Source organism: Octopus sinensis, unplaced genomic scaffold (genome assembly GCF_006345805.1).
Source record: "Octopus sinensis unplaced genomic scaffold, ASM634580v1 Contig02525, whole genome shotgun sequence".
Lineage (NCBI taxonomy): Eukaryota > Metazoa > Mollusca > Cephalopoda > Octopoda > Octopodidae > Octopus > Octopus sinensis.
In genome coordinates this window covers 1-14,683 of record NW_021825764.1, presented here as the reverse complement: position 1 = coordinate 14,683, position 14,683 = coordinate 1, and the positions used below count along the sequence as shown (strand labels likewise).

General features: G+C 33.1%; 6 protein-coding genes across 6 annotated transcripts; 4 read left to right on the top strand and 2 right to left on the bottom strand.

The window, feature by feature from the left end:
• The first annotated feature begins 433 nt into the window (after nucleotides 1–433).
• On the top strand, nucleotides 434–789 carry LOC115227272 (histone H3.2-like). Its single transcript, XM_029798154.2, has one exon. The coding sequence runs from the start codon at nucleotides 436–438 to the stop codon at nucleotides 787–789; it is 354 nt and encodes a 117-aa protein (XP_029654014.1). The 5' UTR covers nucleotides 434–435.
• A 1,969-nt stretch (nucleotides 790–2,758) lies between these two features.
• LOC115227269 (histone H2A-beta, sperm-like) lies at nucleotides 2,759–3,155 on the bottom strand. Its single transcript, XM_029798152.2, has one exon. The coding sequence runs from the start codon at nucleotides 3,153–3,155 to the stop codon at nucleotides 2,796–2,798; it is 360 nt and encodes a 119-aa protein (XP_029654012.1). The 3' UTR covers nucleotides 2,759–2,795.
• Nucleotides 3,156–5,541: 2,386 nt separating this feature from the next.
• On the top strand, nucleotides 5,542–5,954 carry LOC115227268 (histone H3.2-like). Its single transcript, XM_029798151.2, has one exon. It carries the CDS (start codon nucleotides 5,544–5,546, stop codon nucleotides 5,952–5,954), a length of 411 nt encoding a protein of 136 aa, XP_029654011.1. The 5' UTR covers nucleotides 5,542–5,543.
• A 1,928-nt stretch (nucleotides 5,955–7,882) lies between these two features.
• On the bottom strand, nucleotides 7,883–8,262 carry LOC115227271 (histone H2A-beta, sperm-like). Its single transcript, XM_029798153.1, has one exon. The coding sequence runs from the start codon at nucleotides 8,260–8,262 to the stop codon at nucleotides 7,903–7,905; it is 360 nt and encodes a 119-aa protein (XP_029654013.1). The 3' UTR covers nucleotides 7,883–7,902.
• A 155-nt stretch (nucleotides 8,263–8,417) lies between these two features.
• Nucleotides 8,418–8,764, top strand: LOC115227273 (histone H4-like). The gene has a single exon (XM_029798155.1). The coding sequence runs from the start codon at nucleotides 8,418–8,420 to the stop codon at nucleotides 8,724–8,726; it is 309 nt and encodes a 102-aa protein (XP_029654015.1). The 3' UTR covers nucleotides 8,727–8,764.
• Nucleotides 8,765–12,632: 3,868 nt separating this feature from the next.
• LOC115227267 (histone H4-like) lies at nucleotides 12,633–12,979 on the top strand. The gene has a single exon (XM_029798150.1). It carries the CDS (start codon nucleotides 12,633–12,635, stop codon nucleotides 12,939–12,941), a length of 309 nt encoding a protein of 102 aa, XP_029654010.1. The 3' UTR covers nucleotides 12,942–12,979.
• The last annotated feature ends 1,704 nt before the right edge of the window (nucleotides 12,980–14,683 follow it).

Below are 14,683 nucleotides of genomic sequence, written 5' to 3'. Positions count from 1 at the left end.
CTATTTGTATACCATGCAACAATCTTGCCCAGCCTACTGTATGGTATGGAAGCTTGGTTCTACTCGAAACAATATGAGAAAATTCTGCGAAAATGCAAAAAAATACGGAGATACGCTCTAAAACTAGCCTATATGCTAAATCCATGGGCGCCTGTCCCAAGCTGGGCGGAGAGCAAGTCTCCAGAGCTACGGCAGGCCATCGAGGCTTCTATCCGAACTTTTCGGAAACGCTCTAAAGTAACTGACCTATTCATCGATCGTGGAGAATAGCAGGTGTCCCTGCTCATAGACAGACAAAGCGGACGAACCATGGAAGAGCTCGAATGCCCAAAGCAATCGTCTCGTCAAAATTACTTTCCGCACTAATTTTCTGTCTCGCTCTTCTTTCTTACAATAAAATTCTTCGTTCGTTCGTTCGTCTGAAATAAAAAAAATATGGCTAGAACTAAACAAACTGCTCGAAAATCTACTGGAGCAAAAGTTCCAAGGAAACAATTGTCTGCAAAATCTGCTCGCAAGTCTGTTTCACAATTTGGAGGGGTAAAGAAACCTCATCGATTTCGACCTGGAGTTGTTGCAATGCGAGAAATTAGACGATATCAAAAGAGCACTGATTTGTTACTACGAAAACTTCCATTCCAGAGACTCGTGAGAGAAACCGCTCAGTTTATCAAAACTGATTTGCGTTTTCAATCGTCAGCGATTGTCGCTCTCCAAGAAGCGGCAGAGAGTTACCTAGTTGGAATTTTTGAAGATAGTAATTTGTGCGCAATTCATGAAAAAGAGTAACTATAATGCCAAACGATATGCATTTATCGAGAAGAATTCGAGGTGAAAAAACATAATTTGTATTTTAAATAAAAAATGATTTATGTTTGGATAATTCTGAGACAATTTTTAAATTTTTTGTTGAAGTTTGTAGAAAATGTAATGTTGCACCTCGTTTAGATAAAAAGAGGATACTAGTTGTGTATTTTAGAAAATATATAATTAAAAATTGTTTAATACGGATTTGTTGGATAATTAATATATAGCAGGAAAACAAACAAAAACCTATAACCATGAACAAGCTATAGTGAACAAAAATAAAAACTGAACATGCTTTTTCTTATAAATTTACAATTGGACAATATTGCAAATATGTCTCAAATTTATTTTTAACATAGATTAAAGTATTTTACATTTTTTTAGTTTTTTTAATAAATATATATTTATGCCCGTTTTTATGATATCGAAAATTTAAAACCAAAAAAATACTGAACAAATTTAAATTACTTATATATATCAAAAAAAGGTTTTATTTTTTAAAATTCGTTCAAATTCAATCATTTGTAACCTCTCTACATAGCCAATCATTGAACATTTGAAGAAAAAGGCAGAATAATTGGCATGTATAAATCTGGAAAAACATACAGAGAAATACAAGATATCACGAAAAAGTATGCTTGGCACGATATTGCAAATTATCAAAAGCTATTCAAATAAGTGCTTGACGGACAAAAAAGTTGGGTCTGGTTGACCATTCATTGCTCAATCGTCAAAAATATTTTAAATTAAAGAGGCTTGAAAAGTGGATGTCAATTTCAACTGTTTTTAATTTACTAAAACATTTACAGAAAAAAAGGGAAATCAGTAACAGCTCAAACAATAAGAAATACCACGAAAAAATTGGTCTGAATGCATATCCGCCCACGAAAAGACCACTTCTTACCAAAAACCCTAAACTTCAATGATTAAAGCTATGCCAAACATGCAATATGCTCTCAAAATATTTCGGGAGCGAGTTATTTTAAGTGATGAAAGTAAATTTAATATGTAAAATAGTGATGTAAGAACTTTAGTATGGAGAAATCGCAAGGAAAAATATTTAACAAGCAATCTTACAAAAAACATAAATTCGGTAAAGGACTATCATGAACTATCATGCCATAATCAATATTGGATTCATTAATTTGGTTTTGATAAAAGAGAAGATTGGTGGAGCTTTGTATGTTAATATATTAACGAATAATATGATCTCATTTCTGAACAAAATCGAACATAAAGATCCTAGTTCCCACAAGACAATGATCTGAAACATACTTCGGCAATAGCAAAGAGCTTTTTTCAAGTAAATAATATCGAATTACTACTATGGCCAACACAAAGCCCAGATTTAAACCCTATAGAGAATGTTTGGGCCTTTATTAAGAAAAAATCAAAGGAAGAGAATTTTTGAAAAAGGAACATTTATTTGCAAAAATATCATCCATTTGGAATTAACTCAAAATAGAATACGCAAAAAGTCTTATTAATAGCATGCCAGGCCGAATACTAGATGTAATTAGAGCTAATGGAGGACATAATAGATATTAAATAAATTTGTTCATTTTTTGGGTTCTGAATTATGAATGAATGGAAAACTGTATAAATATAATATTTTTTAGACAAAAATAAAGCAAAACTTTATTTAATTTTTTTAAATCATAGAAGTTATTTTTTAAATATTGTTTCATAGTAAATTCATGAGAAAATGCTTTTTCAGTTTTTATTTTTGTTCACTGTATATATATTTATATTTTTTGGGATAATTTAGCCTAAGTAAATAAATTATATTGGACTAAAAAAATATTTCGCCAATGATAAAATAACACAGTATTGCGATATTTTATCTATAATTACTTCTAAATGTTTATTCGTTGATTGTGTTTGAAATTTTTTTGAAATTCGTTAAAAAAACTTAACTGGTTGATCTAGTGTATTTCGAAAACAATATTACAAAATAACAGTGCATTATTCAAATAATTAATTTAAAGTTAGGAAGTTGTTTTAGGAGTTTCTGCAGTTTTGCGAATCATAAATCCACCAGATGAAATAATAGCTTTCTGAGTTAATTCTTTTAATTCGTCGTCATTTCCAATTGCAACGACAATGTGACGTGGTTTAATTCTTCTTTTTCCACATTTTACTGCTGTATTTCCAGCAAGTTCAAGCATTTCAGCCACAGCATATTCCAATACTGCGCACATATATACTGCGGCAGGAATTCCTACTCGCATTCGGGTTTCATGACGGAGACACCGGTGAATTCGTCCAACTGGAAACTGTAACCCGGCCCGAACGGATTTGCTTTTAGCCTTTGACCGTACTTTTCCTCCTTTTCCTCTTGAAGACATTATACTCTGCTAACTATTTTTTATTTACATATAAAAAAAAATGGCATTCCGAAATTTAGTTGAAAATTTTTTTCGGAATGGTCCTTTTGAAAAAATTTGGCAATGATACTTTTTGTGCATAGGTTGAAAATAGTGTTCATTTAGAGAATTTTTCAATGTTGGACGTGGTAAAGGTGGCAAAGGAGGAAAGAGTGGTGCAAAACGATTTCGAAAGATATTAATTGACAATATACAAGGAATTACTAAGCCAGCAATAAGAAGACTATGTCGAAGAGGGGGTGTTCGAAGAATTTCTGGAAAAATTTACGAGGAGACACGTTCTGTCCTTAAGATTTTTATTGAGCAAAACTGTTCGTGATTGTATTTCCTATACTGAACATGCCAAAAGAAAAACTGTTATCGCAATGGACGTTGTTAATGCCTTGAAACGTCAAGGTAGGACAATTTACGGATTTGGTGGATAAATTATACATAATTTTTTTAATAAAATACATTGATATTCCTTACAAATTAACAGATAAAAATTAGCAATTTCATAAATATACTAACTAGCTACCAAACGACGGTGAAATACTACGATTGCTTTTTTAATTGGTAAGAAATCTTGTTGAAATAAAAAAAAGTATATTTATACAATAATTAGAGTTATATCGTTTGAAAAATTTATTTTTTTCTAATATTTTATTTTTTTGCATCTGTTTATAATTATGTTTATTTAGAGAATTATTTGCGAGTGGACCCCAGAGCTCCGGCCAATCGGGCAATGGACGATTATTTCTCCGAACATGGAGACAAATATCGTGGAAGACCTAGATCCACTCTTCCGACAGTTCTTGAAAGGGATCTCAAACTTCATGACAAAAGTTTCAAAAACTGGGACGACCTAGAATCTTTACGGGATCTCGCCCGCACAGAAGGGCATGGACAAGGATGGTCCAGAAGATTGTTTCGCTTGTGACACGTGTGGGATTATAACTTTGTTTATGTTCCCACGGAATGTGTTATAATAACTAAAACATCAATACATCCTACTCAAAGTATCCATCACCAAAACAAATAGCTGTGGAGACAAAGAGTCCCCTTGCAGAATTCCTCTTGATATTTTATTCCAAAAGGGCAGAATATTTGGAAAGCTTTAAATCTTCATAAAACATCAATACATCCTACTCAAAGTATCCATCACCAAAACAAATAGCTGTGGAGACAAAGAGTCCCCTTGCAGAATTCCTCTTGATATTTTATTCCAAAAGGGCAGAATATTTGGAAAGCTTTAAATCTTCAGGCTTTTTAGCAGCTGATTTAGCCTCCAGAGCACACGAGGTTAGATGTGAAACAGAGAAGTATCCCAGCAGCTTGCATGCCATACGAGGCCTTTTCCTCTCTCAATGGGAAAAGGGTCATCCCGTCAACTTCAAAAATTTTGGAATTATACTTTTTTTGAATTACTCAACAAAATTTCGGAATGATACTTTTTTATTATATGAGATTTTTCACTCCAAAACTTGCAAATTTTGTGGATAATGGCACCTAAAGTTAGCACAAAGGGACAAAAAAGAGCTCCTATAAAAAGAAAATGTTTCTGTTGCTACAAAGAAAAAAAAGAAAAGGAAAACTTTTTCGATATATCTTATGAAAATTTTAAAGACAGTACATAATCAACTTGGGATGTCAAAGAAGGCTATGATGGCTATGGACAGTTTTACATTTGATGTTTATGACAAAATAAAAACCGAGGCTTCAAATCTAGTCTATCAAAATTCGAAGGCTACCATTACCTCACGTGAAATACAGACTGCAGTTCGTCTGATTCTTCCGGGTGAATTGGCAAAACATGCTATTACAGAAGGTGCAAAGGCAGTTACTAAGTACACGAATACAAAATAACACTTTAAAAATATTTGTTTTATTCATTTGTTCTTTAAATAACTATTTCAACAATCCAAATCCAACTAGTAATTGTCCCTTTGGCATTCGAGATCTCCGCAGCCTTTGTCCCGCAAACATCCAAGTTCTTAAAACACGTCTGCCTCCTTATCGCTCGGAGAAACATGGATGCAAGCGAATCTTCTTGGCTAAGACAGAGGATCTCTGGTACAATCATGCGCGGCAACACGCAAGCTATTCTTTTGACGGGATCTGATCGTTCTCTGTTTTTTCTTTAATTAGTTCACTAGTAATTTAGTCTGTAATCTCGAAAAATTCATCAATTTAGCATTAGTTACAATATTTTGTTGGTGCTGATAAATATTATTTTAAAAATATTTAATTTTTTAATTTTAAAAATGATGAGCAAAAAATTTTCGGAATGATACTTTTTCTCGAAAAAATTCGGAATAATGTTGTTTAACTATATAATACAAAAATAACTAGGTCTGAAATAAAAAAAATATGGCTAGAACTAAACAAACTGCTCGAAAATCTACTGGAGCAAAAGTTCCAAGGAAACAATTGTCTGCAAAATCTGCTCGCAAGTCTGTTTCACAATTTGGAGGGGTAAAGAAACCTCATCGATTTCGACCTGGAGTTGTTGCAATGCGAGAAATTAGACGATATCAAAAGAGCACTGATTTGTTACTACGAAAACTTCCATTCCAGAGACTCGTGAGAGAAACCGCTCAGTTTATCAAAACTGATTTGCGTTTTCAATCGTCAGCGATTGTCGCTCTCCAAGAAGCGGCAGAGAGTTACCTAGTTGGAATTTTTGAAGATAGTAATTTGTGCGCAATTCATGGAAAAAGAGTAACTATAATGCCAAACGATATGCATTTATCGAGAAGAATTCGAGGTGAAAAAACATAATTTGTATTTTAAATAAAAAATGATTTATTGTTTGGATAATTCTGAGACAATTTTTAAATTTTTTGTTGAAGTTTGTAGAAAATGTAATGTTGCACCTCGTTTAGATAAAAAGAGGATACTAGTTGTGTATTTTAGAAAATATATAATTAAAAATTGTTTAATACGGATTTGTTGGATAATTAATATATAGCAGGAAAACAAACAAAAACCTATAACCATGAACAAGCTATAGTGAACAAAAATAAAAACTGAACATGCTTTTTCTTATAAATTTACAATTGGACAATATTGCAAATATGTCTCAAATTTATTTTTAACATAGATTAAAGTATTTTACATTTTTTTAGTTTTTTTTAATAAATATATATTTATGCCCGTTTTTATGATATCGAAAATTTAAAACCAAAAAAATACTGAACAAATTTAAATTACTTATATATATCAAAAAAAAGGTTTTATTTTTTAAAATTCGTTCAAATTCAATCATTTGTAACCTCTCTACATAGCCAATCATTGAACATTTGAAGAAAAAGGCAGAATAATTGGCATGTATAAATCTGGAAAAACATACAGAGAATACAAGATATCACGAAAAAGTATGCTTGGCACGATATTGCAAATTATCAAAAGCTATTCAAATAAGTGCTTGACGGACAAAAAAGTTGGGTCTGGTTGACCATTCATTGCTCAATCGTCAAAAATATTTTAAATTAAAGAGGCTTGAAAAGTGGATGTCAATTTCAACTGTTTTTATTTACTAAAACATTTACAAAAAAAGGGAAATCAGTAACAGCTCAAACAATAAGAAATACCACGAAAAAATTGGTCTGAATGCATATCCGCCCACGAAAAGACCACTTCTTACCAAAAACCCTAAACTTCAATGATTAAAGCTATGCCAAACATGCAATATGCTCTCAAAATATTTCGGGAGCGAGTATTTTAAGTGTGATGAAAGTAAATTTAATATGTAAAATAGTGATGTAAGAACTTTAGTATGGAGAAATCGCAAGGAAAAATATTTAACAAGCAATCTTACAAAAACAAAAATTCGGTAAAGGAACTATCATGAACTATCATGCCATAATCAATATTGGATTCATTAATTTGGTTTTGATAAAAGAGAAGATTGGTGGAGCTTAGTATGTTAACATATTAACGAATAATATGATCTCATTTCTGAACAAAATCGAACATAAAGATCCTACTTTCCAACAAGACAATGATCTGAAACATACTTCGGCAATAGCAAAGAGCTTTTTTCAAGTAAATAATATCGAATTACTACTATGGCCAACACAAAGCCCAGATTTAAACCCTATAGAGAATGTTTGGGCCTTTATTAAAAAAAAATCAAAGGAAGAGAATTTTTGAAAAAGGAACATTTATTTGCAAAAATATCATCCATTTGGAATTAACTCAAAATAGAATACGCAAAAAGTCTTATTAATAGCATGCCAGGCCGAATACTAGATGTAATTAGAGCTAATGGAGGACATAATAGATATTAAATAAATTTGTTCATTTTTTGGTTCTGAATTATGAATGAATGGAAAACTGTATAAATATAATATTTTTTAGACAAAAATAAAGCAAAACTTTATTTAATTTTTTTAAATCAATAGAAGTTATTTTTTAAATATTGTTTCATAGTAAATTCATGAGAAAATGCTTTTTCAGTTTTTATTTTTGTTCACTGTATATATTTACTATTTTTTGGGATAATTTAGCCTAAGTAAATAAATTATATTGGACTAAAAAAATATTTCGCCAATGATAAAATAACACAGTATTGCGATATTTTATCTATAATTACTTCTAAATGTTTATTCGTTGATTGTGTTTGAAATTTTTTGAAATTCGTTAAAAAAACTTAACTGGTTGATCTAGTGTATTTCGAAAACAATATACAAAATAACAGTGCATTATTCAAATAATTAATTTAAAGTTAGGAAGTTGTTTTAGGAGTTTCTGCAGTTTTGCGAATCATAAATCCACCAGATGAAATAATAGCTTTCTGAGTTAATTCTTTTAATTCGTCGTCATTTCCAATTGCAACGACAATGTGACGTGGTTTAATTCTTCTTTTTCCACATTTTACTGCTGTATTTCCAGCAAGTTCAAGCATTTCAGCCACAGCATATTCCAATACTGCGCACATATATACTGCGGCAGGAATTCCTACTCGCATTCGGGTTTCATGACGGAGACACCGGTGAATTCGTCCAACTGGAAACTGTAACCCGGCCCGAACGGATTTGCTTTTAGCCTTTGACCGTACTTTTCCTCCTTTTCCTCTTGAAGACATTATACTCTGCTAACTATTTTTTATTTACATAATAAAAAAAATGGCATTCCGAAATTTAGTTGAAAATTTTTTTCGGAATGGTCCTTTTGAAAAAATTTGGCAATGATACTTTTTGTGCATAGGTTGAAAATAGTGTTCATTTAGAGAATTTTTCAATGTCTGGACGTGGTAAAGGTGGCAAAGGAGGAAAGAGTGGTGCAAAACGATTTCGAAAGATATTAATTGACAATATACAAGGAATTACTAAGCCAGCAATAAGAAGACTATGTCGAAGAGGGGGTGTTCGAAGAATTTCTGGAAAAATTTACGAGGAGACACGTTCTGTCCTTAAGATTTTTATTGAGCAAACTGTTCGTGATTGTATTTCCTATACTGAACATGCCAAAAGAAAAACTGTTATCGCAATGGACGTTGTTAATGCCTTGAAACGTCAAGGTAGGACAATTTACGGATTTGGTGGATAAATTATACATAATTTTTTTAATAAAATACATTGATATTCCTTACAAATTAACCAGATAAAAATTAGCAATTTCATAAATATACTAACTAGCTACCAAACGACGGTGAAATACTACGATTGCTTTTTTAATTGGTAAGAAATGTCACCGGTTGTGAATGATACCAGGCTGAGAACGATCGCGCAAAATCGATTTTGCCTCAAGTGCCGTAACACCGGTAGTTAACGGCAGCGAGCGACAAATTTAAATACAAGTCATTAAGTTTTTAAACCTAATAAACTCTAATTTCTGCCCTTTGGACAAAAAAACAAGCGCGTCGTTTTGTTTGAGCTACTCTTAAATAATTCAAACAACAAAATGTATATATCTCATAGACTTGCTTAAAGAATGACAAATAATTACTAAATTAAGTATTATATAGTAAGAATCGTTATACTTTTTAACAGAATACATTTCAAAGAAATGTTTTGATACATTTTCCAATCAAAAAAGTATGCTTTTCTGTTACTAAAAATCTTCACTTAATCTATTATTTTTTTTGTTTAATTTTTTAATGTTCATTAACAAGAAAGAAATTAAAGATAGCTAAGTTAATTAAAGGCCTCACGAGACACCCGGCCAGCCTCGCGAATGGCGAAGCCTAATTTGTCATTCTGTAAGCAATGGGGGAGAAACTAAATGACTGACAAATCAGAGATCAGAAAGCCAAGATATTAAGAAAAATCTTAATAATAAAATGGTATGGTGTGTGTCTGTCTGTCTGTCTGTCTGTGTGTCTGTCTGTCTGTCTGTGCACACCCACATTCAAATTGTTACAAACCAGATCAAATTGTCAAAACCTTCCCTTTTGTAGTTATTCGATAATGAGGCACAATAAAAGGTTGATATCCTCTAAGAACCTTCCTGTCAAAAAATTTTAATAAGAAAGAATATCCTCGATGATGAGGTCCCCCAAAACCTTCAAGTCAATTTTCTGCGTTTTGTTAAATGAACAACAAGAAAGTCCTCGACTCACATGATGTGGTCCCCCAAAACCTTCAAGCCAAAAAATTAAAAAAATTATTTTCTGCGTTTTTGTTAAAATGAACAACAAGAAAGTCCTCAACTCACATGATGTGGTCCCCCAAAACCTTCAAGCCAAAAATTAAAAAAATTATTTTCTGCGTTTTTGTTAAAATGAACAACAAGAAAGTCCTCGACTCACATGATGTGGTCCCCCAAAACCTTCAAGCCAAAAATTAAAAAAATTATTTTCTGCGTTTTTGGTTAAAATGAACAACAAGAAAGTCCTCGACTCACATGATGTGGTCCCCCAAAACTTTCAAGCCAAAAAATTAAAAAAATTATTTTCTGCGTTTTTGTTAAAATAAACAACAAGAAAGTCCTCGACTCACATGATGTGGTCCCCCAAAACCTTCAAGCCAAAAAATTAAAAAAAATTATTTTCTGCGTTTTTGTTAAAATGAACAACAAGAAAGTCCTCGACTCACATGATGTGGTCCCTCAAAACCTTCAAGCCAAAAAATTTAAAAAAAATTATTTTCTGCGTTTTTGTTAAATGAACAACAAGAAAGTCCTCGACTCACATGATGTGGTCCCCCAAAACTTTCAAGCCAAAAAATTAAAAAAATTATTTTCTGCGTTTTTGTTAAAATAAACAACAAGAAAGTCCTCGACTCACATGATGTGGTCCCCCAAAACCTTCAAGCCAAAAATTAAAAAAAATTATTTTCTGCGTTTTTGTTAAAATGAACAACAAGAAAGTCCTCGACTCACATGATGTGGTCCCTCAAAACCTTCAAGCCAAAAAATTTAAAAAAAATTATTTTCTGCGTTTTTGTTAAATGAACAACAAGAAAGTCCTCGACTCGATAGATTTAAGAGACTACAATTTCCGCTGAAGATAAGTTTTGCTATGACAATAAACAAGGCCCAGGGACAGTCTTTAAAGGTAGTAGGCTTATTTTTAGAGAACGAGTGCTTTTCACATGGCCAGCTGTATGTGGGGTGCTCAAGGGTAGGTAGAAGAGAAATTTATTTATATTTGCCAAGGATGGACGGACTGCAAACATCGTTTATCCACAGGCCTTAGAATAAGGTTATATCAAAGCAGGTCGCATTTATATATCTACATAATTTTAATATTATTATTTAAGGAAACTGCGAGCGTAGCGAGCAGGGCCTCCGCAGGAGCTAGCTCGCAGTGAGCGAAGCGAACTGCTGAGCTAGTTTATTATAAAGAAAAAAAGTTTTAATTAGTTTCTAAACTTGCCAGGTCTCTGCTATCTTCTTGTATTTCTCTGCCATCTTCGGACTCCAGTATCACCATACCAGTGGGTGAAAATCCTTTGACATTGTATATTCTTGTATCATGGTGCTCGTTTAGATACCGCTTCCGCGTCCCTTTATTTTTGTCAGTTTTAATTCTTCTAACAACTTTTTCCCCAATTTTAAAAAAAGAGGTGTCATTCTTCCACATGTTTTTTTTAGCATTTTTTCTTCCGCCGCATCCGAGTACTGGACAGCCTTTGTCCTTGTACTACTGACAGTAAACCATTTCCAAGCCATATAATTCTCTACGTCATCTTTTTCATCCATGTTGGATGAATCCAAATCTGCGAATAGGAGATTAAGTTCTTCTTCGCTATAGTGTATGTTTGCAGACTGATCGGCATTTTCTCCAAACATAATTCTGAACGGTGCAAACGACGTAGTGGAATGCACCGTTGAGTTATATGAACTGGTTATCCGGTCTATAATCGAAATCCATTTATAATCGAGGTTTTCAGACAAACAGGTGGAGGACAACATATATTTCAGAGATTGGTTTAGTCTTTCCACCTGCCCCTGCACCCAAGGGCACCTTGCACGACCTCTCACGTGCTTTATCTTGTACTCATCGCACAATCGGGAGATCCTTTCGTTGACAAATTCCTTCCCATTGTCCGTATGAAGAATTAATGGTTTTCCAAACATTAATATTATTTTATTTATTGCTTTAGACACTTCCATAGCTGATTTAAACAATAACGGTGACGTCCAACAAAACTTTGAGAATGAATCGAGGCCAACCAAAAGCCACGCGTAATTTTCGTTCTCATGAGCATAATGACGTAAATCGATTAGATCAAAAATATATCTAACATTAGACTGAATAGTGATACCTTTCTCTCACGCTATAGGCTCTTATTGGCTTAATTACAGGTCTGGTGTTCATAAGCTTTCTCGCCTGACATTGGCAGCATGATTTGAGGACTGACATAACCTCATTCCGACAAGACCCATAAACAGTATCTTTAAGGAGAAAAAGCAGCTTGTCTCGACCTGGATGTCCATTTTTTAAATGGAGATTTTCAATAAAAAGTTTCTTTTCTTCTACTTCCTCGAGAGCAAAGGTACGTAGTAAGATTCCCGAAGTTTTGAAGTAAAAAATGTCATTTTTGGAGTCCGACAATCTGAATAATGATGCCGTTCTCCTGAAATTTGACTCATTCTGATTCTGAGTCACTTCATCTGGCATTTCACCATCCTTAAGAAATGCTATAATTTCCGATTTTTTCTGTCGAGTCAATAAAACGAACTTCATAACAAAAAATTATGTAACGTGTTCTGAAATTTCGATTTTCAAATGAGGTCAGCCATTCTAAAAAATTAAAATTTTCTTTCTTTTTTAAACTAAAAAATCTAAAGTGATGATTTTTGTGATTATATTAATTTAATTTTTTGATAATCTATATTTTTGAGGTTTTGTTTTAGCGTAGCAACGGCACGGCGTTTACGGCGCAATCGATATTGCGTATCAACGGCGTTAACGGCAAAATCGATTTTGCGCGATCGTTCTCAGCCTGCAATCACTCTCAACCGGTGACAATTATTAAATAAAAAAATTTCCATTTAGAGAATTTTTCAATGTCTGGACGTGGTAAAGGTGGCAAAGGAGGAAAGAGTGGTGCAAAACGATTTCGAAAGATATTAATTGACAATATACAAGGAATTACTAAGCCAGCAATAAGAAGACTATGTCGAAGAGGGGGTGTTCGAAGAATTTCTGGAAAAATTTACGAGGAGACACGTTCTGTCCTTAAGATTTTTATTGAGCAAACTGTTCGTGATTGTATTTCCTATACTGAACATGCCAAAAGAAAAACTGTTATCGCAATGGACGTTGTTAATGCCTTGAAACGTCAAGGTAGGACAATTTACGGATTTGGTGGATAAATTATACATAATTTTTTTAATAAAATACATTGATATTCCTTACAAATTAACCAGATAAAAATTAGCAATTTCATAAATATACTAACTAGCTACCAAACGACGGTGAAATACTACGATTGCTTTTTTAATTGGTAAGAAATCTTGTTGAAATAACAAAAAGTATATTTATACAATAAATTAGAGTTATATCGTTTGAAAAATTTATTTTTTTCTAATATTTTATTTTTTTGCATCTGTTTATAATTATGTTTATTTAGAGAATTATTTGCGAGTGGACCCCAGAGCTCCGGCCAATCGGGCAATGGACGATTATTTCTCCGAACATGGAGACAAATATCGTGGAAGACCTAGATCCACTCTTCCGACAGTTCTTGAAAGGGATCTCAAACTTCATGACAAAAGTTTCAAAAACTGGGACGACCTAGAATCTTTACGGGATCTCGCCCGCAACAGAAGGGCATGGACAAGGATGGTCCAGAGATTGTTTCGCTTGTGACACGTGTGGGATTATAACTTTGTTTATGTTCCCACGGAATGTGTTATAATAACTAAAACATCAATACATCCTACTCAAAGTATCCATCACCAAAACAAATAGCTGTGGAGACAAAGAGTCCCCTTGCAGAATTCCTCTTGATATTTTATTCCAAAAGGGCAGAATATTTGGAAAGCTTTAAATCTTCAGGCTTTTTAGCAGCTGATTTAGCCTCCAGAGCACACGAGGTTAGATGTGAAACAGAGAAAGTATCCCAGCAGCTTGCATGCCATACGAGGCCTTTTCCTCTCTCAAATGGGAAAAGGGTCATCCCGTCAACTTCAAAAATTTTGGAATTATACTTTTTTTGAATTACTCAACAAAATTTCGGAATGATACTTTTTTATTATATGAGATTTTTTCACTTCAAAACTTGCAAATTTTGTGGATAATGGCACCTAAAGTTAGCACAAAGGGACAAAAAAGAGCTCCTATAAAAAGCAAAAATGTTTCTGTTGCTACAAAGAAAAAAAAGAAAAGGAAAACTTTTTCCATATATCTTATGAAAATTTTAAAGACAGTACATAATCAACTTGGGATGTCAAAGAAGGCTATGATGGCTATGGACAGTTTCACATTTGATGTTTATGACAAAATAAAAACCGAGGCATCAAATCTAGTCTATCAGAATTCGAAGGCTACCATTACCTCACGTGAAATACAGACTGCAGTTCGTCTGATTCTTCCCGGTGAATTGGCAAAACATGCTATTACAGAGGGTGCAAAGGCAGTTACTAAGTACACGAATACAAAATAACACTTTAAAAATAATTGATTTATTTATTTGTTCTTTAAATAACTATTTCAACAATCCAAATGCAACTAGTAATTGTCCCTTTGGCATTCGAGATCTCCGCAGCCTTTGTCCCGCAAACATCCAAGTTCTTAAAACACGTCTGCCTCCTTATCGCTCGGAGAAACATGGATGCAAGCGAATCTTCTTGGCTAAGACAGAGGATCTCTGGTACAATCATGCGCGGCAACACGCAAGCTATTCTTTTGACCGGGATCTGATCGTTCTCTGTTTTTTCTTTAATTAGTTCACTAGTAATTTAGTCTGTAATCTCGAAAAATTCATCAATTTAAGCAATAGTTACAATTATTTGATGGTGCTGATAAAAGATTATTTTAAAAATATTTAATTTTTAATTTTAAAAATGATGAGCAAAAAATTTTCGGAATGATACTTTTTCTCGAAGAAATTCGG